This window comes from Chelonia mydas, chromosome 23 (assembly GCF_015237465.2).
Source record: "Chelonia mydas isolate rCheMyd1 chromosome 23, rCheMyd1.pri.v2, whole genome shotgun sequence".
In the NCBI taxonomy this organism is placed as follows: Eukaryota; Metazoa; Chordata; order Testudines; family Cheloniidae; genus Chelonia; species Chelonia mydas.
Genome location: NC_051263.2, coordinates 18,237,190 through 18,263,219, shown reverse-complemented (window position 1 = coordinate 18,263,219; position 26,030 = coordinate 18,237,190). Strand labels below are relative to the sequence as shown.

Here is a 26,030-nt window from a genome sequence, read left to right as displayed (position 1 = left end):
GAGGCATGCAGCTTCTTCAGGGACGCAGTCACAGCAGCCAAGATTTGCAGGGACACCCAGCTGCCTTTTCCAACCAGACCAGGGTTTATTTGTCCCCTGACACACGGCCTGGGGAGTCCTTAGGTGAACAGAGCGAGAAATCAAGGTCAAGACACAGGCCAGTCTGGCCAGGCCAGCCCTCCACGCTGTCCTGAGGGCCATTTTTGCCACTTTGTCCCCGAATCTTTGTCAGTCCCAGGCCTGACAGCTGCTAAGTCACCTCAAAAGCCCCCACTCAGCCCATTCGTCTTCCTGCAGAGCCCTGCTGGGTTCTCCCACGCCCGCTGGTCAGAGTCGCCCAAGGTTAGATCTCAGTCGATCTGCGCTTGGCGTGCCATTGTCTCTCGGCCTCCTCCGTTGATACGGGGCAGATTCAGCCTTTAACGTGTAGCGATCAGAAGCTAAAGATCATCAGAAACCCAGCAGCCCAAGAAGAATAGAGTAAGCCGGGTCACCAACCCTTCTGGGGTCGCCAGGAATTGAAGATGAATCTTGAACTAAAGATCATGCCGTGTGACGAAACCTCCCACAATACGGCCCACCAAAATTGGCGCCCCCTACAGGAAAGCTGTTAGCAGCAGTGCAAGGCCTTGCTGCTCAGTCAATTAGCGTGAGTAAGTAACGAACAGCGGCCGTAAGGCACAAGATGGGCTAACGCGTCGTTTCTTATTTGGTAGGCACGCATCTCAAATGTTAGTGGAAGGCAACCGCAAGAAGGCCATTGGTACCATTTTGATGAACCTTTGATTTTTCTTAGTACTCTCTGCTGGGCTCATTCCAATACGCCTCCATCTTTCCTGAAGCACGGGGCACTCAGGTCTGGAGCCATCCTCCCCGGCACGGGATGAAGCCCTCCCTCAGCTTCTCATGCGACCCTCCCGTTCGTATACCCCGGACTGAGATTCGCCTCGTTCACGGCTGCATTGTTCTAACCCCCAGGTCCTTTCTAGCCAGCTGGCCAGCCGGCTGATTCCCCATTGCGGGCTTGCACGTTTGATTTGTTGTGGCGTGGTTTGAATCAGTGGCGCTGTCTGTGTAGGGGACAGAGTTTTGGCATGGGCGGGTGGCTGTCTCCTGGCCTCTCGCCAACAGCTGTCAATCATAGAATCGTAGGACTGGAAGGGACCTCGAGAGGTCATCTAGTCCTGTCCTCTGCTCTCATGGCAGGACTAAGGATTGTCTAGACCATCCCTGACAGGTGTTTGTCTAACCTGCTCTTAAAAATCACCAATGATGGAGATTCCACAACCTCCCTGGGCAATTTATTCCAGTGCTTAACCACCCGGACAGGTAGGAAGTTTTTCCTAATGTCCAACCTAAACCCCCCTTGCTGCAATTTAAGCCCACTGCTTCTTGTCTTGTTCTCAGAGGTTAAGAAGAACGATTCTTCTCCCTCCTCCTTGTAACTGCCTTTTACATACTTGAAAACTGTTCTCATTTCCCCTCTGTCTCCTCTTTTCCAGACCATACAAATGAAGGGTTCATGTTTAGTTATTCCACCTGGAAACAGTCAGGGCACACCCTGACTGTTTTGTAGAAGCAATGCACACATTGCTCTATCCAAGGACAAGGACTAAATATGAACCATGAGAAGTTGATTAAAAGACAGTGGCCGTGGGAAGCTTTCTTAGCCTGGGCTCAAGGCCTGAGAACCAGGATTGTAGTAGATAAAAGTTGGTAACTAAGAATATTAATCAACGTCATACATTCCTTGTTGTGTCTTTTTGCAGTAGGAGTATGTAATGCGTAGGGGGGAGAAATGTAATAAAAGGAGAAGGTGGAAGGCTGGGGGCAGAGCAGCCCATTTCAGCTGACCAGCCTGCTTGCTTGCATAAAGCTGTGTTCTGTCTCATCATTGAACTGCCACGTACAAACCCAGTTTTTATAATCTCCCCTCATAGCTCATGTTTTCTAGACTTTTCATCATTTTTGTTGCTCCTCTCTGGACTTTCTCCAGTTTGTCCACATCCTTCCTGAAATGTGGCGCCCGAACTGAACACAATCCTCCAGTTGAGGCCTAACCAGCGCGGAGTAGAGCGGAAGAGTCACTTCTCGTGTCTTGCTTACAACACTCCTGCTAATCCAGCCCAGAAGGATGTTCGCTTTCTTTGCAACAGCGTCACACTGTTGACTCATATTTAGCTTGTGACCCACTCTGACCCCCAGATCCCTTTCCGCGGTGCTCCTTCCTCGGCGGTCATTTCCCATTGTGTGTGTGCGACTGATTGTTCCTTCCAAAGTGGAGTACTTTGCATTTGTCCTTATTGAATTTCATACTATTTACTTCCGACCATTTCTCCAGTTTGTCCAGATCATTTTGAATTTTCATCCTCTCCTCCAAAGCACTTGCAACCCCTCCCAGCTTGGTATCGTCTGCAAACTCTATCAGTATACTCTCTCCGCGTTAATTGTGCCCTCGTTTTGAGCTGGAAATCCCCAAGGTTACGTCCACACTGCAACGTAAGCTCCATGTTTGAACTCCGGCGTGGCCCTAACCCCCCCTTCCGTCTACACACAAATCGCACCGACCCAGGCTTCCATGGGGATGGAGGGTCCTAGCTGAGTGAAGCCGGGAGTCAGGATTCAAGGCCTATTGCTTTGCCGTGTGGACACTCCCCTCTGGATGCGCACTCTGGGAGGCCGCTAAAAGTATCCCATGATCCCTCTGGGCTGTTGAGTTTTCCCACGCTGCCCCATGAGCGGCCGCATTCTTGGGAGGACACTAGGATGTCTGGATGTCACCAGGATGTCCACACAGCAGTACAAGGGGGCCAAGCCTGGGTGGTTGGGCTTGGCCCCCTGTACTGCAGTGTGGACGCTGGGGTGCCAGGGTCCAACTGTTCCTAACCCTGGGTTACAAATGACCCTCAAGCCCTGGGTCTGCGGCTTACGTGTAGCCAGGAACCAAAGGGAGTTGGGCACCTAACTTCATCGCAAGAGCGGGATGCTTTGATTCCCATTAAGTCCGGTCTTCTTTTTCTCTCATGGACCCCTTTTGGGGCCCCCCACCCTTCCGTGAACAGGTCTGAGGCCTGACAATTCATCTCACGTCAGCGAAGGTCCCGGCATCACACCACAGAGCCCGCTCAGCTACAGAGATGAGCATCGCCCAGAGCTGGGCAGCAGCAGAGACAGCGTCTTTAGCACTGCGGACACCTTTGCATGCCCCCGCCTCCAATCTATTTGTTTTAGGGGTGTCTCAGGCCTCCATCACCTTGGTATCTAGGCGCCTGGATGGCCTCTTGATCTGCTTTCCCTTAAGGACTTTGATTAGGCTAACGGTACGGAGCTGCAATTTGCAGCGACGGATCTATTCAGCAGGAAATTGTTGCTGACGAGCGAACGAGCGGAGGGTACTTTTAATGGCTCCCGCTGGGCATCGTTAAAAAGTCTTTGCCCAGATCGCGAAGCAAAGTTTCAACTTCCAAGCGGGGCGCAGAGGGGATTGGGCAAATCCAGAGGGCTCCGCCAGCCTGGCACCAACGTGCGCCGGGAGGAATTCAGCCCAGGGCGCGAAATGCCTAGAGGTCATGGACGTCTCCACGGTGGTGGAGGCTAAAAACAAAAGGAGTGGCAACTAAATGAGTAGTGCGGGGAGGAGCCGTCGCTGGGGAACTGGGAGATTGCAGTGGACACAGACCAATTATTAGTTACGGAGCAACATTACCACGGAGAGTTTCAAGGGGAATCCAGCCAGTTCCCTGTAAACAGCTGGGGCGGTAAACTCGTCCACTGTGATGCATCCTGGTGTGGCCTCTTTGCTCTCACCTGCCCTTAGCCTCGTCTATGCTTGCTGCGGGTCAGCTCCCCAATTTCCCTGGCCACAGGGGATGCAAGAATTGTCTTCCGAATCCCCCGCAGGCCCTGCTGTCATGCCGCAGGTTGGCGATCAGCCCTTCGAGTAGCCCCTCTGGAGCGTCCAGTCCGCTGAACCCTCACAAAATTCGCAGATCGGTGGCTCCCGAAGAGATAGTCCCGTCCCGTTTACCGGTTCCCCTCTCTGATCCCCACGCCGCTTAACTCACAGCACTGAGATAGGTGTATAGAGAAATCACACGTGAGTTTATTTAGCCAGGGGGCATTCAAGTGACAGCGCAGGGTAATAGCGGGGACAGGTGGTGGTTTAGAAAAATAAAACCAGAAGATGGAAAATATCATCATGACGCTATGTAAATTCTACAGGACACCCACCCCTTGACTCCTGTGGGCAGTGCCGGTCGCCCGCCAGCTCAGACAAGCTATATTAGAATTGGACAAGGTGCAGAGAAGGGCAACGAAACTGATGAGGGGGCTGGAACAGCTTTTGTGAGAGGCGAGATTTAAAAGATCGGGACTGTTTAGCTTGGAAAAGAAAAGACAAAATGGGGATGTGAGGGAGGACTATAAAACCATGAATGGTGTGGCAAAAGTGACTAGGGAAGTGCTGTTTACCCCTTCATATAACACACAAAACAAGGATGAAGTTAACAGGCATGTTTAAATAGCATTAATAGCATGTTTAAAATGAACAAAGGGAAGTATTTCTTTACACAGCATACGGCTAACCTGTGCAACTCCTTGCCAGAGGATGTTGTGAAGGCCAGAAGTAGAACTGGGTTCAAAACAGAACTGAAGAAGTCCCTGGAGGGTGAGTCCCTCAATATTAGCCAAGATGGTGAGGGACGCAGCCCCATGAGCCAGGTGTCCCTAAATCTCCAGGTGCCGGAAGCTGGTAGTGGACGGGCGATGGATCACTCAGTAATTGCCCTGTTCTGTTCATTTCCTCTGAAGCACCTGGACCCGGCCAGTGTCGGAGACAAGCTACTGGGCTAACTGAACTCAGTATGGCCGTTCTTACGTTCCTAAAACCGTAACATGCCTTCTCGATCCTGGACTTCATTAATCCTCCGCCATGAGCCAGGCCTACTGTTGGTTTGCCTCCTCGGTGAAGGATTCAGGCTACGCGGCATCAGGGGCAATGCACAGAACAGGGCAATTTTGGAGAGATTCCCCCCATCTTCCACTCCTGGCTTGTGGCCGTCAGAGGTTTAGGGTCACCCTGAGCATGGGATTGCTTCCCTGACCATCTTGGCTAATGGTCATTGCTGGACCTAGCCTCCAGGAACTCACCCAATTCTGTTCTGACCCTAGTTACACTTTCGGCCCTCACGACATTCCCCTGGCAGTGAGTTCCACAGGTTAACTGTGTGTTTTGGGGAAAAGTGCTTGTTTGTTTTAAAGCCTGCTGATTATTGATTTCGGGGGCACAATCATGGGCCGAGAACTGTCCCCTCCTCAGGGCCCAATATACTCCACCGGGATTTGCAGGGGTGCCCGGCCACCTTGTCCAAACAGGGATGCCCCCGGCACGCACCATCTCTCTCTCTTAGCAGAGAGGAAGCAAGTTTAAAAGCACAGGCCGGTCTCCCTTGAGCCGTGCTGCAGAAAGAAAACATCTTGGCTTCTTCTCTCTCTCTCTGTCCCTTGGTCGTCTGGTCCAGGTGAGTTCCTGAGTCCCGCCAAAGACTGGCTCTTGCCCCAGCTAGCCGATACATCCCAGACCGTTGTCCGACCCCTGCTGGGCTAATGCGGCCCACCTGCCAGAGATCCCCACGGATTGGGGTCAGTTGCCCGCTCCTTGGGCCTCCCGTTGTCTTTGCGGTCCCCTTGGCTGATACGGCCCCATTTCAGCCAGGTCTTTAATGACCCGTTCAATCCTCCCCAGACCATTCAGTGATGCAGCCTGCCCCTGCTCTGCCCCGGGAGCAGCGTTTGAACCCCGTTTCCCCCACCCGGTAGCCATGCAAAGTTACAGAGGGAAACTGAGGCAGACATGACAGAAAATTCCCAGGCAGTGACCTCATAGAGCCCTGGCCAGCTCCTGGGGAGACGCGGCAGTGACCTCATAGAGCCCTGAGATGGGGAGCCACCCGGGAGGCCCAGAGGCTGCTGGAGGACTGCGACCCGCCTGGGAAGGTGAGTGTGTTTTCAGTGTCAGAAGAGCGGCCGTAGTAGGGCAGAGCAATGGGCCATCTTGCCCAGTGTCCAGGCTCTGACAGCGGCTCTTACCAGAGTTTCAGGGGGAGTGCACAGAACGGGGCAATTCTGGAGAGATCCCCCCCTATCTTCCACCCCCTGGCCATCAGAGATTTAGCCCCCCCCCACCCCCGAGAATGGGGGTTGTTTCCTTGACCATCTAATAGCCATTCCTGGACCTGCCCTCCAGGAATGTACCCAGTTCTGCTCTAAACCCAGTTAAGCCTTCGGCCCTCCGACATTCCTGTCGCTGGGAGTTCCGCTGATTAGCCGGACGCTGCGTGAACAAAGGACGTCCTTCTGTTTGGTTTAAACCTGCCACCTATTCATTTCAGTGGGCGACCCCCCTACCCCCCCGCTGCTTGCGTGATGCGAAGGGGTAAATAATGCTTCCCTGTTCCCTTTCGCCGCACCAGTCACGATTTTATAGCCCTGTAGCCCATTCCCCGCGTAGTCGTCTTTCCAGTCTGTTCACTCTCTCCTCATACGACCGCCGTTCCAAGCCCTTGGTCGCCCTTCTCTGAACTCTTTCCCAGCCTGGAGCTGCAGCATGTCATGGGGGGGCGCACCCCGGATTTATGGAGTGGAAACATGTCCTCGTCTGGCATTCAAACCCCAGCAGGGTGCGGGGCTCCCGTTCCCGAGTGCAGGCCAATAGCTGTGGCGGCCCGGGCCTGGACCCGCTCCCCTTCCCCCAGGAGACGAGCGTGCTGGGGCGCGGGTCTCACGAATGGAGGGGTCAGGAGGTTGTAAATCAATGGGGGGGAAAGGCCTTTCGGGCGCGCGAAATGCTACGGGACCGGGAAGTCTTAGCTCTAGGAAGTGTGTTATGATGTTATTTTACGTGTAACCGGGTGTTTCCTTTTGTTCTCCTGGCTTCTTCTGGGATCCCTCTGCCCCACGCTCCGTCGGCCCCGCGCTCACCCGCCTTAGCGCCCCCCCCCCCCCGTTGTTATTTGTCACCACCAGGGCACCATGGACCCGGACGACCTGAAACTGGCGCTGGAGCGGCAGAGGGGGGAGAACAAGGAGCTGGTGGAAGCCTTGATGCAGCTGGAGGCCGACTACGCCCAGCTGCAGCAGGAGCGAGCCGAGGCGCAGGAGGAGGTGGGCAGGTGAGGGGCTTGCAGCGCCGGGCGGGAGCCAGGGTGAGGCGCTGGCTCGGCACGTCTTGGCCGATGACCCGGGAGAACAGATCGGCTCGCCGCCGCTGAAGTTTTGTAGGCAGCAGGAAGGTTGGGGGGGGCGCAGTAATTAACGCGGGGGACGGGTGGCTGGTTCAGCATGATTGGGATGGGTAATTAACCAGTGGGACGACTGACCCAGGGTCGTGGTGGATCCTCCATCGCGGGCAATGTTTCAATCAGGATGGGATTTGTTTCTCCCATCTAGAAATTCTCTGGCCTGTATGATACAGGAGGCGGAGTTAGAATATCCCGTCGGGCCTGGGGATCTCTGGATCAAGCCCAGTTCACGCCTGAAATCCTTTCTCCTTCTTTCGGGGTCCTCAGGCTGCGGAGAGCCACGGTGGCTGTGGAGGAGACGGACGGGGCTTGGGAGGAGCTGGACGCCACCAAATCCAGCCTGCTGCACGTCCAGCAGGAATTAAAGCTCCTGAAACGCCAGCGGGAGAGTTTGGTAAGGAGAAGGGGAGGCCAATTCGAAGTTCCTACCCTGGCTGGCTTCCTTTACCCTGCTCCCCCCAGGGCCTGTCTCCACCCTATCTAGCGCAGCGTGCCAGCCTCCCATCTGAACTGCTTGTTGGGATCCCACTGCTCCCACCAGCTTCAGCCAAGCCGAACTTTCCAGATGGCGTGACGGTTGGGAGATAGACTGGAGCTGAGCAGAGCCATTTTTGGTCCCCCTGCTCTATCCCAGACGCTGTGTGACTGTAGGCAAGTTGCTCTGTGCCTCAGTTTCCCCCTCTGTGACACAGCTGCTGGTAGGCCTGGTCCAGCTCATTCTATGATGGCAAACTGGGTTTCTGAGAAGTGTCTGACCACTCTGTCTGTCCTAAGGTTGCTACCCATCTGGGTTTTACCTGGACAATCCAGTTTTTGGCTTCTGTGTCTGGGTACCGTTTAGGGTTGCTCGTTGCCCGGTTTTCAACTGGAAAGTCCGGTATAAAAGTCTGGTTACCATGGGCGGGGGAGAAGGCGGAGAAGGGGCTTGGCCTCAGGGGAAGAGGCAGAGCAGGGGTGGAGCCTCAGGGGAAGGGGCGGAGTGGAGGCGGGGCTTTGGGGAAAGAGGCACGGCAGGGGGCGGGACCTCGGGGGTCCGGTTGCCAGCAATTAGAAAGGTGGCGACCTTAGTCTGTCCCCACAGGAGGAGGAGAAGCAGGAGATGCGGGGCACCATCCAGGAGCTGACGACGGAGGTAGGGCCACGGCGGGCGTGGAGGGGAAAGCTGGGGCACCCAGCTGAGGCGGGGGCCGTGGGCCCGTTCGCTCTCACAGCCCCGCCTGTTTTCACCTGCAGAATCTCACCCTGACCAAGGGGAGCTTCCGAAGCCACCAGCAGCTCATGGAGGTGCAGCAAGCCATGAAGCAGTTAAAGGTGGGTGGCCCCCAGCCTCTCCACTCCCCCGGGGCCACGCAAAGCGACCTCTCAGCATGGGAGCTCCAGACAGGGACGCCGGAGACCTGGGTTCTGTTCTCAGCTCTTCCCCAGCCCTGCTGTGCGGCTTGGGGCAACTTACTGCTCCTCTCGGTGCCTTGGTTTCCCCTCCCACCCCGGGCACGTTCTTTGGCACAGGGAATTTCATTCACGGTGTGTCTGGGCAGCGCCCAGCACGACAGGGCCCTGATCTCGGTCAGAGTCCGGGCAGCGCCTGGCACGAGGGGGCCATGATCTCAGTTGGGGTCTGGGCAGCGCCTGGCACGAGGGGGCCCTGATCTCAGTCGGGGTCTGGGCAGCGCCCGGCAAGATGGGGCCGTGATCTGGGTCGGGCTCCTCTAGGCACACCTGTTACACACCACGTCAACCCTGCCTGGCCCTCTCTATCCAGGCTGGTGTTCAATGCACCCCAGAGCTCCCCGCTTCCATGCACAAACCCCACGCTGCTGGCTGTTACTGACCAGAAGGCCGGACCCCCCGCCACCCAGAGTCACTGCCCTGAGATTGCTCCCGCGGCAGGAAAGACGTTCCCCACAGGGATGGGTGTTTGCCAGGCGCGGGGCCCCAGGTGTGGGTTTGGGCGGGGAGGTTTCATTGCACCGAGAGGTGGGGCTGAGCCAGCAGGAGACGCCCATGTTCTGCGTAATTAATTGGGGCAGGGTGAGGCGAGAACGTGTGTGACCCCCAAATGGTTCTGGTGACCCCCCCAGCCTCCCTCCCCCCCGGCCCTGCCTCTCTTAAAGCGCTCTCCCTGTCACTAGATGGATCTGCAGCGAGTCAAGGAGGCAAGAGACGCCCAGGGGAAGGAGCTGGCCAAGGTAAACGGGCCGAGATGTAAATTTCTCGCTTACACACTGCTTTCTGCCAAAGAATGGCTGCTTTAACCAGGTGATCATCCGTTCAATTTTGTTGACTGCTGGCTGAGGCGTCAGTTTGCCTTTTGTCTCTGAGGAACGGGTTTGAAGCTGTTTCCCCAGAATTGGAACATGTCTTATACAGTTGGATTTTATAACTTTACCTACAATGTTGCCACACATATTTTACCAGGACAATAATGTTCAGCAGATTATGTATTTTCAAATGATATCTCACAAGGTGTACATAGTATAAAATTTATCATAGTCTTGTAAACATGGTGAACATAAGAGTACAGATTGTCACAGGGAGTGTCATCAGCAGGGGCATTGCAGCACAGTGGATAGGGTGCTGGGCTGGAATGTAGGACACTGGGTTCTGTTCCTGGCTGCCATCGTTCTGCCTCAGTTTCCCCTCCCACCTCTGTCTGTTTGGATTGCCCCCTCGCTCCATGTCTGTGCAATGCCTGGCACAACGGGGCTGTTATCTCCATCAGGGTCTCTTATCATCCTCCATCTCTCTCGCTTATGGTATCTGCAGCGCAATGTTCTCCCGATGAAGTTGTAGCCCATAAGCAGTTTCAAGGCCTCCTCTGTGACCCTGCGGTGTGTCAGCTGTTCCACCGTTGAATCCGTATTTGAGGCACCGCGTTACGAGGTGTCTAATGCTTTGGATCTTCTGGCCACAGTCACGGGAAGATGCGCCTTTGGTTTTTCCACTTGCGCATCAAGTAGCCATGTCTTCCATGGTTTATTTGGACACGGTGGCCCAAAATCTGTGTGGAGGGTCGAAACCGGGAGGATGGCTTGTCGGGTCAATGATAACATGTTTGTTTGAAACGGGGGGATGAGGTCCAGACGTTTTGCCATTCCCTAGCTGGATCGAGAGATGCTCATGTGTAGCTTTTGCCATTTCAGGCGTGGCTGGTTTATGTTGTCCATAACCTACCAGATGGGAAGTTCTGGGTAGTCTTTGGTGTGTTATTTTGTTGCTAATACAGAAAGCCACAGTAGAAGCATTGATTTTAAAGTTCCCGTGATAATTGGCATGGTCTGATTCAGCTGTTCATCCATAAATTGGGTAAGATCCACATCACTCCAGCTGCGTACACCGGGGTCAAAGCTGAGGTGCGTAGCACCGGGGCCGTTGATCCAGACGTTGTTCCTTCTACCTTTCGGATAATGTTGGTGCGAGTCTTCGCTTTGGAGGCTACTTTCTTGAGGTGGCCATGGAAGGTGAGAGCACGCGATCAAAAATGACCCCACACCAGGTCGGCGTTGAGTCATAATGCCCCGTTTCACCCCAAAACTTGAGCGTCGGAGAGTTTCATGTGGTTCTGTTCTCACGGTGGAAAGTAGAGACTCCCGGTGTGCTTGGATTTGATTTTGGCCACACGTTTGGAAGTGCCCCTCCATGAGCTGAAGGTCAGATGTAAGGGTTCCTTCAAGGTCCTGAACGCTACAGGCCTCCGTTGCGCATGTCAGATCATTTCAGGCACATACATAGACATAGACGTTGAAGAGTGTTGGAGCAAGTGGAGTTCTCCATGGGGTATCGTTCCTCCATGGGATATTGTTCCTGCATGCGGGTATTGTTCCTCCATGGATCATTGTTCTCCACGGGGTATTGTTCCTCCACAGCGTATTGTTCTCAATGGGGTATCGTTCCTCCGTGGGGTATTGTCCTTTATGGGGTGCTGTTCCTCCATAGGGTATTGCTCTCCATGGGGTATTGTTCCTCCACAGGATATTGTTCTCCATGAGTTATTGCTCCTCCATGAGGTAGTCTCCATGGCATATCATTCCTTTGCCTCTCCCCTGATGCCCGCTTGTTTGGCATTGTTCCACAGGATACCCCCAAACATTCGCCTGTGCGTCTTTTTCAGGAGAAGCTCCACACCTCCGAGCTGACGGAGACGATTCAGGAGCAACGGGAGATCCAGGAGGTACCGGATTTTATGGCCGTACAGACGGTGACGCTCCGGAGCAGCCCAGCTTGATGCACGGTACCGCGGGTGGTGTACAAGGGCGGTGGGACCTCTGACTGCAGGGGGCCTGTGACAATGACGCCGGCTGGGATCATCCATGGGGCTGCTGTAGTGTGGGGCAGGAGACACAGTCAGCACTCTGTGTTCTTACTTCCTGAACTTTTATTTGAAGGTCCTTCAGAGCAAAATAAACCAACTGAAAGAAGAGCTGGAGGACTCGGAGCAGCAGAATGCGCTGTAAGTCAAAGGGTGGGGGCCGGACCCCAGCGGGGGTCAATGGGCCATAGTTCCACGGAGTCAATGGGGCCAATCCCCAGCTGGGGTCACTCGGCCATAGCTCCATGAAGTCAATGGGGCCAATCCCCAGCTGGGGTCAATGGCCCATAGCTCCATTGGAGTTAATGGGGCCAGACCCCCAGCTGGGGTCAATGGGCTGTAGCTCCGTTGGACTCAATGGGGACAGACCCCAGCTGGGGTCAATGGGCCATAGCTCCATTGGAGTCAATGGGCCAGATCCCAGCTGGGGTCAATGGGCCGTAGCTCCATGGAGTCAATGCGGCCAGATCCCAGCTGGGGTCAATGGGCCGTAGCTCCATGGAGTCAATGCGGCCAGATCCCCAGCTGGGGTCAATGGGCCATAGCTCCATTGGAGACAATGGGCCAGATCCCAGCTGGGGTCAATGGGCTGTAGCTCCATGGAGTCAATGCGGCCAGATCCCAGCTGGGGTCAATGGGCCGTAGCTCCATGGAGTCAATGCGGCCAGATCCCAGCTGGGGTCAATGGGCTGTAGCTCCGTTGGACTCCATGGGGACAGACCCCAGCTGGGGTCAATGGGCCGGAGCTCCATTGGAGTCAGTGGGGCAGGCCCCCAGCTGGTGGGAATTGGACTCCAGTGTGGGGGATGGGACAGGGACATAGCCGGTTCCCACGACCTTTTCACCTTTAATTGTGACTCCTGATGTCTGAACCCTTAGGAAAAAAAATTCTCCCCATTCCCAGGGTCATTGTCAGGCTGTAGCTAGTCTGATCAGCCCGTGGTCCCGCTGGGCGTGTGGTTAAGGCTCCGGGCAGCCAGTCTGGGGACCTGGGTCTGGGTCCCAACTCTGCTATAGGCTTACTACACCAGCCACTCTCATTATGTATCTGGGCAGCGCCTGGCATGACAGGACCTTGATCTCGGTTGGGGTCCAAGCAGCTCCCAGTGCAAGGGGGCCTCAAATATGCGTTAGGGTCTCCAATAACCCAAATTCCCCATGATCCTTTGTGCACGAACCCAAGTGTTTTGCATCCCTAATTCTAGCTTTGGGCTCTGGCACTTGGGGGTCCTGCTTTGAGCAGGGGGTTGGACTAGATGACCTCCTGAGGTCCCTTCCAACCCTGATATTCTATGATTCTATGACGTGGCTGAAATGTAGCATGTGGCCAAATGATGGAATATGTGTCCTATTTTCACCTGACCCCATTGACCCCGGCCAGATGTCCAGTAAGGGCCCCAGTGTGCTTGACGAGGGATCCTGGCTATCGCAAACGTCTATGGCGATGGAAGAGATAGTGACCCGCTGAGAGAGGTTTTTAGCTTATTAGGAATGACACATTGTCCGAGGGGTTTTCTAGAAGAAGGACTTAGTCCTGGAGATCTTCGGCTGGTTGAGCAGGGGAGCTGAGATACCCTAAAAGGAAAGCCACCTGCAGATCAGTTATGGTGAAGGAATCATCTTTGGCCCAAGCATGACATATAAACAGGGTCTTTTCTAGGAGTGACTCCAACCTTTGGGATGGGCTCCCACTAAAAGTGAGGATGCCCCAGCCGGGTCGCTCAGGGGTGGGAAAAATTGACCAAACAGAAGTTGGTCCAATAAAAGATCTGATCTTGTTCTGAGAGATGTAGTTAAGCCAGTCTAAGCCTCGTGGGGAGGTGGGTTTAGCTAGAGATGGGAGAACCCATCCCCCCGTTGGAGTAAGTGTCTACATGGGAGCCCAGCAGCGTAGCCGTCAGGTGGATTGGGGACCATGTCACTTAGCCGTCCATGTTCGTCTTTGCCCACCGACCTTTGAGGAATACATTTCCAACGGCGCCCAATCCTTTCACCTCTTCTGAAGACCAGATCCGAGTGCGAACCCGACGCCATGGCCCTCCGACGTCTCCCTCTTGCTTTTCACAGCCAGAAGCTGGAACAGGGAGAGGACCTCTCTGGGTCGTTGCTGTGCGAGATAGTGGAAGCCAAGCTGGTAAGGAACAGGGCCCCCAAAATGCCGGAGAGCCGGGCTCGGCAGCGAGAGCCAGGCTGTGATGCTGGCAGAGATTCTGCCCCGCAATGAGGCACCACGTTCCCCTGGGAGGAGAGCCCAGGCTCAGCCTGGGGGAGGATTCAGGAGCCTGGTGGTTCGTGAACTGGGTCCAGTGGCCAATTCTCAGCTGTGCCCAGTGATGTCATGGATCATCCTGGGCCAGGCTGGGAACATGGGCCTCATCTGTGTAAATGGGGAGAGAAAAGCCTTCCATTGTTGGTCTTGTCTGTTTAGACTGTGAGCTTTTCGGGGCAGGGACTGTCTCTCACTCTGGATCTGGGCAGCGCCCAGCACAACGGGGGGCCCTGATCTTGGTTGGGGTCTGGGCAGCGCCTGGCATGATGGGGCATCGATCAGGGTCAATTTCTCTGCAGCGCCCAGGGTGTAATGGGTGGCCCGTGTCTCCGCGGAGGTGTAGGCCCTGCTGCAATACAAACGCTAATAAATCTTCCCGCTGGGGGTTATTCTGCAGGAGACTCGTCTGGTGGCGAAGAGACGTGGCATCGCCTACTGGCTATGGTGAGAGCAGTGTTTGCATCTCTGGGGGTCAGGACACCTGGGCTCTTGCCATCAGTTAATGCCCTGTACAGTGGCCGGACTGCATCACTTTCTTTCTTTCTTTCTTTCTTTCTTTCTTTCTTTCTTTCTTTCTTTCTTTCTTTCTTTCTTCAGTCTATTCGGGGCAGGTCCCAGCCATGGCTCAGTTATGTTTATTACTGGTGCAGTCATTTCCCTAATTGCTGATTAATTATTTAATGTATTTATGCCTTGCTGGATTTATGCCAGGGCATTCCCCCAGTGGCAGCCATTAATCAGCTAGTCCACAGAGATCTGGCTGAAAGGAATCAACCCATCTAGCCCGGTATCCTGTCTCCAACAGAGGTGCAAAACACCTCCTAGTAGCTGGTGCTGGGATAACCCGCCCCTCGGGGCCCATGCCATCTCGCCCCCATTGGTTTGAGGTCAGCTCCTGCCCTGGGTCAGGAGGGTTTTGACACCCTCCACGGTTCTGGGGCCAGATCCCCAGATGGGGCTCTTTGATGTCACGCCGCTGACTCCAGAGACTGGCACCTGCTGGGATTCTGGCCCGAGGTCTCCATCCCGCCGGGCGTGTCAGTCTGAAAGTGACGCTGCAGCTTGACCACACGTCACGAGGCTGGGTGCAGAACTAGCTGCGGGTGGGGGTGGGATCTCCGGCCAGGGTTGTGTGGTGAGATCCAAATGAGATCCAAATGGCCCCTTGTGGCCTTAAAACCCAGGAGCATCACATCAACGTTCAGTCCCGGTTTGGATCCCGCGGCACTTTGGGCCCCACTGAATGGGGACTTCCGTGGGATCCAGTGGTGGGGAGTTCCACAGTCTCTCTGATCACTCTTTCCCCGCAGGACGCTGGCCTCCCTCTACGTCTGGCTGCAGCTCCTTGCTGGCTCCCTCGTGGCCATGGCCATGCTCTATACGTACTTCTTCGACGAGGAGTTCATCTACCGCACGCTGCCACTCGTGCTTTCGGAGCACGGCTACGACCAGCTGGCCTCCGGCCTGGGCGGCCACCTCACCCTGCACAGCCAGGGGCTCCTGCCCTTCTGAGCCCTGCCCACGGCCATGGCTGGCTGCGGTGCCGCGGGCTATTAGTGGACGTGTGTGCGTCTGGAGGAAAACCCAGTAGAGGCCCCTGGGTGATTAAACTATTTAACCGCCGCGTGACTCCCACTACCGTGACTCCCACACCTCGGTCAGGTCACTGTCCCACCCTGTCTTGCTTTACTGATTGTCAAAGGTGGTGGTGCGGGAGCCATGTCGGTCCCTCTTTGTCTTTCTTTGCCGACTGTAGGCAGTGTTGTTGGAGCCATGTCTTTCCCACCGTCTTTCTCTATCTTTGCCCAAGCAGTTCCCTGTCTTATACCAAGTTCCCCGCGTCTCCAGCCCTCTAGGTGAGGGGACCCAACAGCCCCACAGGGTGCTGGCCCCTACATCCAGATCACTGAGGAGACACCTACAGGGTCGTTTTGCCTCCCACGTATCCCCCAAAGTCCATTGCCTCTGCCTCCAGAACCAGGAAGGATTCCTGGGGGCTGGACAATGTCCCCCCGGCCTGCTCCCCATTTCACTCAAGGGCTGTAAACGTACGTTTCTTTCTCCTCCGCCGGGCATCCAGCCGACCGGCCGAGTAAATCCACACTCCAGTGTCCAGGGCAGGCTGGGTTTCCGCTCGGCCTCCCCAACCCCGTGTGAGACCTTGTTTCCAGCCCACATCTAGGATTCACTGAACCCAACCCGGACATGCCCCATGCAGCGCCAGGTTACATACGAGACCTTACAAGACAACTCCCAGGAGAGCGGATAAAGGCCGGGGCACGGCCCAGACCCTTTCGAATCTTTGGCAGGGCCTGAGCAGGGAGTGCTCCCCTCTAGGGGTGTGAAAGGTTCCCGGGCACTTTCTCAAAATGTGCCCTTTAACCCTGGTTTCGGGGCCAGTTCCCCCAGGCCCACGGAGCACAGGCCGGTGCCAGGAAACTGTGGCCATCCCCGGCTGGTACGGTCCGGGCAGCTCTAGTTATTATCAGCCTCCTCTGTTAGATGATCTGCAGTGTGACTGGCAGGGAATATAGACCCCGCTCCCGGCCAAGAGGTGCGGAGAGAACCCAGGAGTCCTGGCTCCCAGCCCTGACACAATGATTCAAATGCCCCTTCCCCCAGACATGGTGCCCCTGTCAACCTCTTGGCGCAGTGTTTATTGGGGATGGGGGAGGGGTCTCAGCCCCCCACATCTGGGCGTTTTGAGGGGTGCAGCCCCTGTGAGCCCAAGACAGGGCTGGAGTCAACCAGGCCTCTAGGGCAGCTTCTGCAGTGGGGCCTGAGACCACCACCAGGCCTTTGCTGTTCAGCCCCCTTGAGCCAATGTCCGTCCGTCCCCACGCAGGCCTCGCTGGCTGTGGTCTGCCAGCCCCCCTGACATGTCCCGCCCCTTTGCCAGCTCCCTGGCCCCCTGCCCTGCCCCTCTGGCCCCTGAGCCCGCAATCTGCCATTAATCCCTGTACTTAGCTATCCCTCCATCCTCATATGCACCCCAATATCTATCCATCTCCACACACCCCTTTATCCCCATCTGCACCCCGCTGTCTATCCCTCCATCCCATGCTCCCCTGCAGCTGTCGGTGCGGCTGGCTCTGGGCTCTAGCATCCCCTGACGTTTGGCTTCAAATCCTTTCCCCTGCAGCGTTTCTTCCACGCGACCCTGCCCAAGAAGAGCAGGGGGGAGAAGCGGCCAGCGGGCCGGTGACCTGGCCCTGCCCTTGGCCAGCTGGGCATGAGACTCTATGGTCTGGTACCAGTGTCGGGGGGCCTGGGAGGGGAGTGGGGTCTGCTGGTTAGAGCAGGGGGGCTGGGAGCCAGGACTCCTGGGTTCTCTCCCTGGCTCTGGGAGGGGAGTGGGGTCTAGTGGTTAGAACAGGGGGGCTGGGAGCCAGGACTCCTGGGTTCTCTCCCCCCTCTGGGAGGGGAGTGGGGTCTAGTGGTTAGAGCAGGGGGGCTGGGAGCCAGGACTCCTGGTGTCTACGCCTGGCTCTCCCCACTTGCTGCTTCCCTCCTGGGACCCACCCAGGCCATTCGCCATCCCGCCCTGGCACCAACGAGTCTCACCAGGGCATGAGGCCGCGCGCTTTCCTTGCGTTGAGCTTAGCACAACTGATGTCGTCCGCGATGTTGTTATCCAAGAGCTCTGTGGGGCAAAGAGAGGAGTGGGGTGAGCTGCGGGACCAGAGGAGGCTGTGGGGACCCAGGGACGGGGAGAGAGATGTGTGGGGGCGAGTGGATGGCTGGAGGAACAGGACGGGTGTAGGGATGGGTTTGATGATGGGTGGATATTAGGAAACACTATATCACGAGGAGGGTGGTGAAGCCCTGGAACGGGCTCCCTAGGGAGGCGGTGGAATCTCCATCCTTAGAGGTTTTTAAGGCCTGGCTTGACAAAGCCCTGGCTGGGATGATTTAGTTGGGGTTGGTCCTGCTTTCAGCAGGGGGTTGGACTAGGTGACCTCCTGAGGTCCCTTCCAACTCTATTCTTCTATGAGGAGCGGTAGAAGTAGAGGGACGTGAGCGGATGGACGGATGGACGATAGGTGGATGGCCAGATGGAGGGAGAGGTGGATGGAGAGAGGTGTGTGATGGGTGGACGGGTGGACGGATGGGTGGAGCGGCCTGAGGGACGGACAGGTGGAGGGATGGACAGGTGGACGTCTGGATGGATGGAGAGCGAGGGGTTGAGGGGGTGGCAGGGCCGTGTCGGGTGGGTCCCTGCCCCCCTTCCCTGCCCCTCTTACTGCTGCAGGGCATGTGGCACCCGTTGCTGGCCCCCGGCGTTCGCCCGTCGTAGCACCAGTACTTGCTGTTGATCTGGAAGATCCCACAGTCCGATCTGCCGTCCTTGTTGCGGTCGACGGCCTGGGTGTTGTAACAACTCTTGGGCCTTGCCAGGCAGACCCCTGCGTGCGGGGAGAGGTAGGATGGGGGGGCCCTTCCTGGCCGGCTTCCTGGAGGCTGGATCCACAACCCGCCGCACCCTGGAGGTGCCTAAGTCCCCTGGACCCCCTGCCCCTCAATCCGCCTCCCCAGTTCTAGATTGGGCTGGGCGCATGGTCGCTGGGGGCAGCCTTGTGCTTAGCGGCTGGCACATAGAAAATCTAGGGTCCTTCGCCCCTCCCGTGCCTGCTGCAGAGAAGGGATTTTGAATGCATGGGGGGGGGAAGAAAGCCCTGGCCACTGAGCCACACGGGGTGGCCTCCATCTCCCGTATAGCAGAGGGGGCCCCGGGGCTGGGGGACTGCACCCCCCAAACAGCTGGCTGGAAGCGAGAGTCAGGCCTTTAATTCTTTGCAAGGAGTTGGGCGGAGGAGCCCTTCGGGGAGCCGGCCCCGGCAGTGGTGGGTGGCTGGGGGCAGCTACTCACAATCAGCCCCCGATCTCCTGCCGAAGCCCTCCAGCCCGTGCTGCCGGAGGATCCGCACCAGCTGGCACCGGGGAACGACGAGGCCCCGGCAGCCGGGGGGGCGCCGCGGCCAGCAGGACCAGGAGAAGCGGGAGCCCGAGGAGCTGCAGCAGCTTCATGGTGGCTGAGGCTGCGTCCGGCTGGGGGTCAGAGCAGCTGCTGCGGGGCCCCCCTTTCATCCCGGCTCCGGGGCAGGGAGCCCAGCCACCCCAAGCACATCCTTCTGGGAACAGCGCCAGGGGCAGCCGCCCAGACTTGTCTGTTCCCAGCAGCCGCCTCCTGCACAGTAATTCAGGTTGCATCAGGGACTCCTGGTCAAAGGCCGCCTGTTTTGAAGGCCTCCGAAATCCACCCGCTTCGGCGGAGCCCTTTGAAATGTGGGGGCCCTCAGCAGGGTATGGAGGCGGGTTAGTGACCCTGATTTGGGAGCGTTTGAGCCTCGGGTGCCGGAGATATCGCCTGCCCCAGAAGAGCCATTTTTCAAAAGGTTTCTAAGCACGTGTTTTGCCCAGAGCGAGAGAAAGCAAATGACTGACATGCTGCAGATCAAAATGACCTCGGTGTGCTGAGTTTTAGCCAGCGGAGTGAGTGGCACCCACAAAATCTTTGGGGGAGACCAAACCAAGAACAGGATGTAAGAAAACGGCCCATGTTTTTTTAACACGGTGGCTGCACCTATGCCGGAAAAGGGCGAGCGGGTTTCCACGCACACTCAAAGCCAAATGGTTACTCGGCTTCCTTGAAATTTGGTGTGGCTCAAGGCGACGCGGGACAGCACTGGCGAACCAAATTTGGGGTCATTAGACCCAGGGGTTCCTGAGTTACAGCCTCCTCTCCACCCTGAAACCGGATGCCATCTGCTGCCAGGTGCTGTTAAACTGAGAGGGCGTCATGCCTGGGTGCATCGCAGCCCCCACTGAGATGGAGAGCCGGGAGTTCGCCCTGCAGTTAACTTAAGGATAAATTAAGTGCAAGGCTCCACCCAAGATAAAGGCATTTTGGACTGAGGCCTTGTCTACACTTAAAATGTAGGTGGATACAACTACCTGGGTGAGCGGTATGAAAAAATCCACTGCCCCCTTAACGACATAGTGCAGCCGCGGCTAGGTTGACGGCCGGCTGCTTCCACTGACTAAGCGGCCGCCACTTGGGGAGGTGCTTTCACCTTCCACCAGCATCTGCATGGCTGCAACTGGTGAATTTGGAGGTGTCGGGGTTCCCTCCCCACTCTGAACTCTAGGGTACCACATGAGAGACCCCCTAAGCTTATTCTTACCAGCTTAGGTTAAAACTTTCCCAAGGCGCAAATTCCGCCTTGTCCTTGAACAGTACACTGCTACCACAAGTGATTTCGACAAAGAACAGGGAAAGGACCACTCGGAGTCCTAGTCCCCCAAAATATTCCCCCAAGCCCTACACCCCCTTTCCTGGGGAAGGCTTGATAATAATATCCTCACCAATGGGTACAGGTGAACACAGACCCAAACCCTTGGATCTTAAGAACAATGAAAAATCAATCAGGTTCTTAAAAGAAGAATTTTATTTAAAGAAAAGGTAAAAGAATCCCCTCTGTAAAATCAGGATGGTAGATACCTTACAGGGTAATCAGATTCAAAACAGAGAATCCCTCTAGGCAAAACCTTCAGTTACAAAAAGACACAAAAGCAGGACTACACATTCCCTCCAGCACAGTGAATTTCACAAGCCAAAAACAAAAGAAAACCTAACGCACTGTCGAGCTAGATTACTTACTAACTCTATAGGAGCTGAATTGCTTGTTTCCTTGATCGGTCCCCGGGCAGAGGCATCACACAGACAGACAAAGCCTTTCCCCCTCCCCGCCGCCAGATTTGAAAGTATCTTGTCCCCCCATTGGTCATTTCTTGGTCAGGTACCAGCCAGGTTACCCGAGCGTCTTAATCCTTTACAGGAAAGAGGATTTTATACTGTATCAGAGTTTCTGAACCCCTTCCCTTTATATTTCTGACAGGAGCGTTCGCGGCTGACCAGCAAATGCACCCTGGATGACACAGAAACATCACAAGTTCTGACCGGCTGCCATGTGGCAGAGACAGGTCCGGCCCAGTGGAAAGACCCCTTCTCTCAGACATCTCTGGACATTTCACAATGGGAACCAGCTGTGACCCCTCTGCTGGCCCCGCCGCAAACTCCGCCCTCCGCCCGTCTGTCAAGGTGCCTCTGCAGCTTTTGGACACGCGAGAAAATGCGCCTTTGAAGCTTGTGACCTCAAGACTCACCCCAGGCTCCTTGCCTGCCACGCCGCTGGTCTCCCTGCAATCTGGTCCGTTGCCCGAGGCTGGGTCACGTAGAGTAGATGTAGCCCGCACACCTGCTGGGGGTGGTGTTCTGTCCCGTTTAAAGAGAGAGTGGAATGAGTCTGCTCTACGACCTTCGCTAACGGCCGGTTGACTTTTAGCTCATGCAGTAGAGGCTCATACACTAAGCCCCGGAGGTCCCCGGTTCGATCCCGCCTGCCGACGAGCGGGGTCTGTTGGCGTTACACAGACACCTGAAGGTTCTTGAACGCTACCGTCAATGGTGCTTCCGCAGGACCTGCCGAATCAAGCAGGGTGATCGACGTACCAACCGAGCCAAAACCTCCATCCTTGACGCTCTGATCCTCCCCCGCCAACACCTTAGGGCTGGGTGTGTTCTTCAAAGGCCAGGAGACTGACTCCTGAAGCCAGTCACATTCTCCCAACTGAGCCGCGGCCGGCAGATGAAGGATGGACAAAAAGAACGCTTCAAAGACCCCCTCAAAGCCAACCGGAGGAAGTGCGATATTGACCCAAACTCATGGGAGACCCGAGCCCTCAACCAATAAAAATGAAAAAGGACCTTGTGGGGAGGATCCCAGGATTTCAAGATCCAACAGAGACAATCATAAATGGGGAAAGGAGGAAAGAACCCAATGCCTCCTGACTTGACGATCCAGATCCGCCCCTTCCACTGGGAGACTTCTGCCCCCTTCATGACAAGATCCATGGATCCTGGCTCAGGCTTACTAGCCACCTGCAGATCCGCCAGCGATAACCCACTATTGTTTTATTGAAAGCAATCATCCTCGAACACCGAGGGATCCCCGCCCATGGGGAACAGTTGTGGAGAGGGGGCCAGGTTGGAGGGAGAACGCAGCTACATCAGGGCTGGCTCGGGATGCGAATTGCTGGATGGGACATGTGCAACGATATCCCGTTGACCTGTGCATTTTGTCATAGCTTTGTAGGGATGCTATGGCGTACAATGCTGACAAGTTTGACATTCTAATTAGCTTGGAATCTGCTGGAGGGCAAATGGGAGAATATAAATATTCAAAATATGATCCTGAATTCAAGGGCAGGGTGTGTGAAGGAAGGGCAGAAAAGATCTGGAAACATGCCCTGGAATTTGGGTATGGCCAGTTTCCTGTAACGAGGTCAACTGGCTTGTGATCTTTGTTTTCCACAAATCATAGGTGCCGGTGACTGTGCCGATAGCCAGAGCCTAAGAGCTCTCTTGCTGTTTGTATCCGTATGTTTAGTTATTTTAATGAGAAACCTAAGAAAAGCTGCGCTCTCTCTCTCTCTCTCTCTCTCCCTCTCTCTCTTTCTGTCGTGTGTGACCAACCAACGAGAATCAGCTGCCTGAAAGAAGCTGTAGTAGTAATAAATAGCATAAGGGTAAGGAATAATTTGCTCAAATGCCATAAGGGATCAGGCTACACCACTAATTCCTGTCAGCAGCGTTCGACAAGGCAGAAAAATCAATGGCAAAGCCCCGATGTTAGCACAGAGTCAGGGTTGACTGGGGGTGGGTCGTGCCCTGGCAGAACAGCTGAGTGAAGCATAATGCAAATCTCTGAAAGCTGGGAAATGCACAGTTAAGGCTGCCCCTGTCACCTTAACTCTGCCCTCTTTCAGCACGCCCCGTTAACACGCATACCTTAGGTCTTCCAGCCCCACAGTGGCTGAAAAGTACATGTTCCTCACCTCCTTTTACAACCTGTTTGCATTGCCTGGTTGTCAGCTGTTTGGGTTTTGTTCAATTCCCTGTTCTGCAAGGGGATGACATACCTCCGAGCAACATCACCTCTGCGTTAGTGTAGACATGAGCGGGATCAGAGGAGGGGGCTGGGAGCTGGCTCTGTATGACCTTGGGTAAGTCTTCCCCCTGCCCTGTTTCTCCTCCTGTCTCCCCTGCGAAATGGGGAATGATGAAATTTCATTTCCTTTTAAAGCTTTTTTAGCCCGAAACCCAAATCAGAACTGAGCTGAGGCTCCCTGGATTGTTGGCCCCCACCCATGCCCTCCCACAACGCATCCCCGGTGCATGAGTTGGCAATGGGGACCCACCCAGTGCCATCCCCACACCGAGGGGGGGAGAGACTGGCACGGCTTCTGTGGCAGCCAGAAGTGAGCAGGCTGGTCTGTGGGTGCTGCCCTCTTCTGCCCTGGATAACCAGCCAGGGCTGCCCAGTCAGATGGGAAAACCATGATCTTGGAAGGTGAGAATGTCCACTGCCAGGGATATCCCCCTTCTTCCTCCATCACCCCTCTGCCCCTTCCTCCATCACCCGTGTGGCATAGCCGCTGCTCATGCCAAGAGGAAAGGCGCTGATCCGGTAAAGGGTGGCACCCAGATGCCCCGATTGTCTCAGCAGATGCCAGAGGACAGCAAAAAACCCAGCATGGTCCCTGACTCGCTGACATGGGGCGAGCCAGAGCTGAGCACGGGAGCGGGCCCACCGGCTGGGCCTGTTTCTGAACCGTCTCAAAGCTCCCAGCCCATCTCTGATGATTCAGAGCAGAGTGTGTGGGGGGAACCCAGCATGCATCTGGCTCATTGTGCATCTGAGAGTCAGAGTGCAGGACCTTCCTGACCCTGCAAGCCAAGCCCTGAAGCATGAGGCTGGATTGGAAAAGGACAGGAATGAATGGGGGAGGGTGGGGGTTTCCTAGATTCAAAGGTTCCCCAGGCCAGAGGGGACCCCATGCCTACCCCGCTCAGGCCAGATTGTAGCACATCTCCCAGCATCAGCCTCAAAGCATGCCTTTTAGAGAGACTGCTCATTTCACCGCCGCCACGGCCAGTGGGGACCATGGTGGTCAGCCAATCTGACCTCCGCAGCTCAGAGCCCGGCCCCCAAATAATTCCCTGGGCAGATCTTTTAGGGAAACTTCCCAGGATGGCAGGAAAATAGCCCAGGCTGGAGAAGCCACTCCCCACCTTGGACAATTGTTTGGTGGTTAACTTCCTTGCTGGGGGGGGGGGGTGGTTAAAAATTTCCACTCTAAGTCCCAGGTTGAATGTGTCCCGCTGCAACTTCCTGTCCAGTCCGCCCAAGGAGACTGAGCTAATGTCCCCCCAGCCCCCAGCCACAAGTAGGAGCAACGCTGGGCTGGCGTGGGAATCGGCTGTAATATTTTGTACCAAGCTCGCATGTGCCTCAGTTTCCCCCCCAGGGGCTGCACTGCCACCTAGAGGGGTGGGAGAGGGCAGTCGACTCCATGCAGCAGCCCAGAAATGGAGGTGAGACTGGCCCCGTGCTGTCTCAGGGTCCGGGTCAATGACTCTCTCGCTCCCAATCTCTGTGCATGGTAATCCGGAGGGTGTTAACAACGCTGAGCATTTCACAGAGCTCTGCACTCACGTCGGGTCAGGGAGGTGAATCTATCAACAGCTTCCCCTAGCTTGGGACAAACATCCTGTTAATTACCCCGAACTCCCACTGCAAGCCATCAGCCGCTCCTCCTCCACCTCTGGCTCCCGTCCCCAAGGGCCACGGCTGCTAACGATGCCCAGAGCGGCAGGGAACCATGACCGGTAATTAAGACGCTGGGGATGGATCAAAGCGGGGAGCAGAGGTGTAGCGCAGGGGAGAGCCATGCTGCCTTCCCCGTCTCTGTCTGCTCCCGTGAGACCTGCGCCTAATGCTTGAGCTTCCCCCTGCCCTCTTAGCTCAACAGGCCTTGGCCGAAAGTCCTTGGGACAAACCAAACTGACAAACTCACCACACCAAGACTGGCAGGATGTTGAGTCACCAAGAAGGAGGAAGGGGGGAACATATGAGATTGTGTCCAAGTGGAAATTTTGGTAATGGTTTTTGTAGGAGGCCCACGTGTGCCTCAGTTTCCCCCTTTTTGTGCATTGCTACCCAGTGTGTCTGTGGGAGGGACCGGGATTGAGTTTTCTCTCAGGACAGGCGAAGAGCCAGCGGGGTATGTTCGCAATGCCATGAAGGGTCTGTTTACCCAGCAGGGTTAGCCCAGGGTGAGTAGAACTGGAGTGAGCTGATGCTGGGTTTGTTAACCCAGGGCTTGAGCGTCTACACTCATGGGTAAGCCCAGGAATTGTGGAACGTGGGGGTCCCAATCTACAGCCACAGCGTCCAGGCTGCATTATGCCGGTCTGCGTCCAATCACCCTTAATCCAGGTTTCCCAGCCCCCTCCCAAAACCTGACCGTCTCCCAGACTCGACGGGCCAGAGGACAAAGGAAGTTGGGATCATGAGATGCTTTTGGTGGACTCCCCAGCAGGGCTGTGTCTACATGGCAACGCAATGAGGCTTGAACCCTGGCTCCCGGCTTGATTCACACACACACACCCCGGCCCCGTGGGGTCCTGGGACCCTGGGCCAATGGACAGCTGGGTCCCCTCAGTTCTCCAGCCTGTGATACTTTTCACACCGCTTTGCTGTGCGAGACACGGCTCCTGGTCTGCTCACATGCAGCCTCCAAAGTGTAAATCATGCCCCAGCTATACTGCCAGCCACCCAGGAATAACACTGTAGAGTGACACCAGCAAATTCACAGCCCCCCCAGCACTGTACGTCGTTTACTGCCCAGCATCTCCTTAGACAACACGAGCTCATCAACAGCCCGTCATTTCATTAACAGAAAATGAGGCACAAGGAGCCCACTGGACACTTCCATCCAAACCCACAAAGGTCTAACGAAAACAAGAAAAGTTTCTTAACTCCAGACCGATAGAGTTTAAATTGAGTAGAAGTAAGGAGGCATAAAAGTCAGAGTTGGTTACAAAGCCATAAAAGGTAAAAACACAAACTAGTCCCTAAATTAACAAGTGACATGACCTTAAAGTGAAAGGGTCTCTCTCTCTCTCTCTCCACATGTTCTTATGCGGGCTTACCAGCTGGATCTTTCAGCCAGGATCACGCCCCAATCCAACGTCTTTTAAGTCGATGCCATGAGTAGAGTTGAAGGGAGAGAGAATTTGTGGCCTCTG

At 55.6% G+C, this 26,030-nt stretch overlaps 1 protein-coding gene and 1 pseudogene across 1 annotated transcript; one reads left to right on the top strand and one right to left on the bottom strand.

Moving 5' to 3' along the window:
• Positions 1 to 6,973: 6,973 nt before the first annotated feature.
• On the top strand, positions 6,974 to 15,732 carry LOC119564907 (annotated as a pseudogene).
• Positions 15,733 to 16,975: 1,243 nt separating this feature from the next.
• Positions 16,976 to 22,765, bottom strand: LOC102935931 (lysozyme C). The gene is made up of 5 exons (XM_037888230.1): positions 22,728 to 22,765; positions 18,747 to 18,889; positions 18,121 to 18,282; positions 17,441 to 17,519; positions 16,976 to 17,036 (listed from the first exon to the last, which is right to left on the bottom strand). Exons 1-5 carry the CDS (start codon positions 22,763 to 22,765, stop codon positions 16,976 to 16,978), a joined length of 483 nt encoding a protein of 160 aa, XP_037744158.1.
• Between the last annotated feature and the right edge of the window lie 3,265 nt (positions 22,766 to 26,030).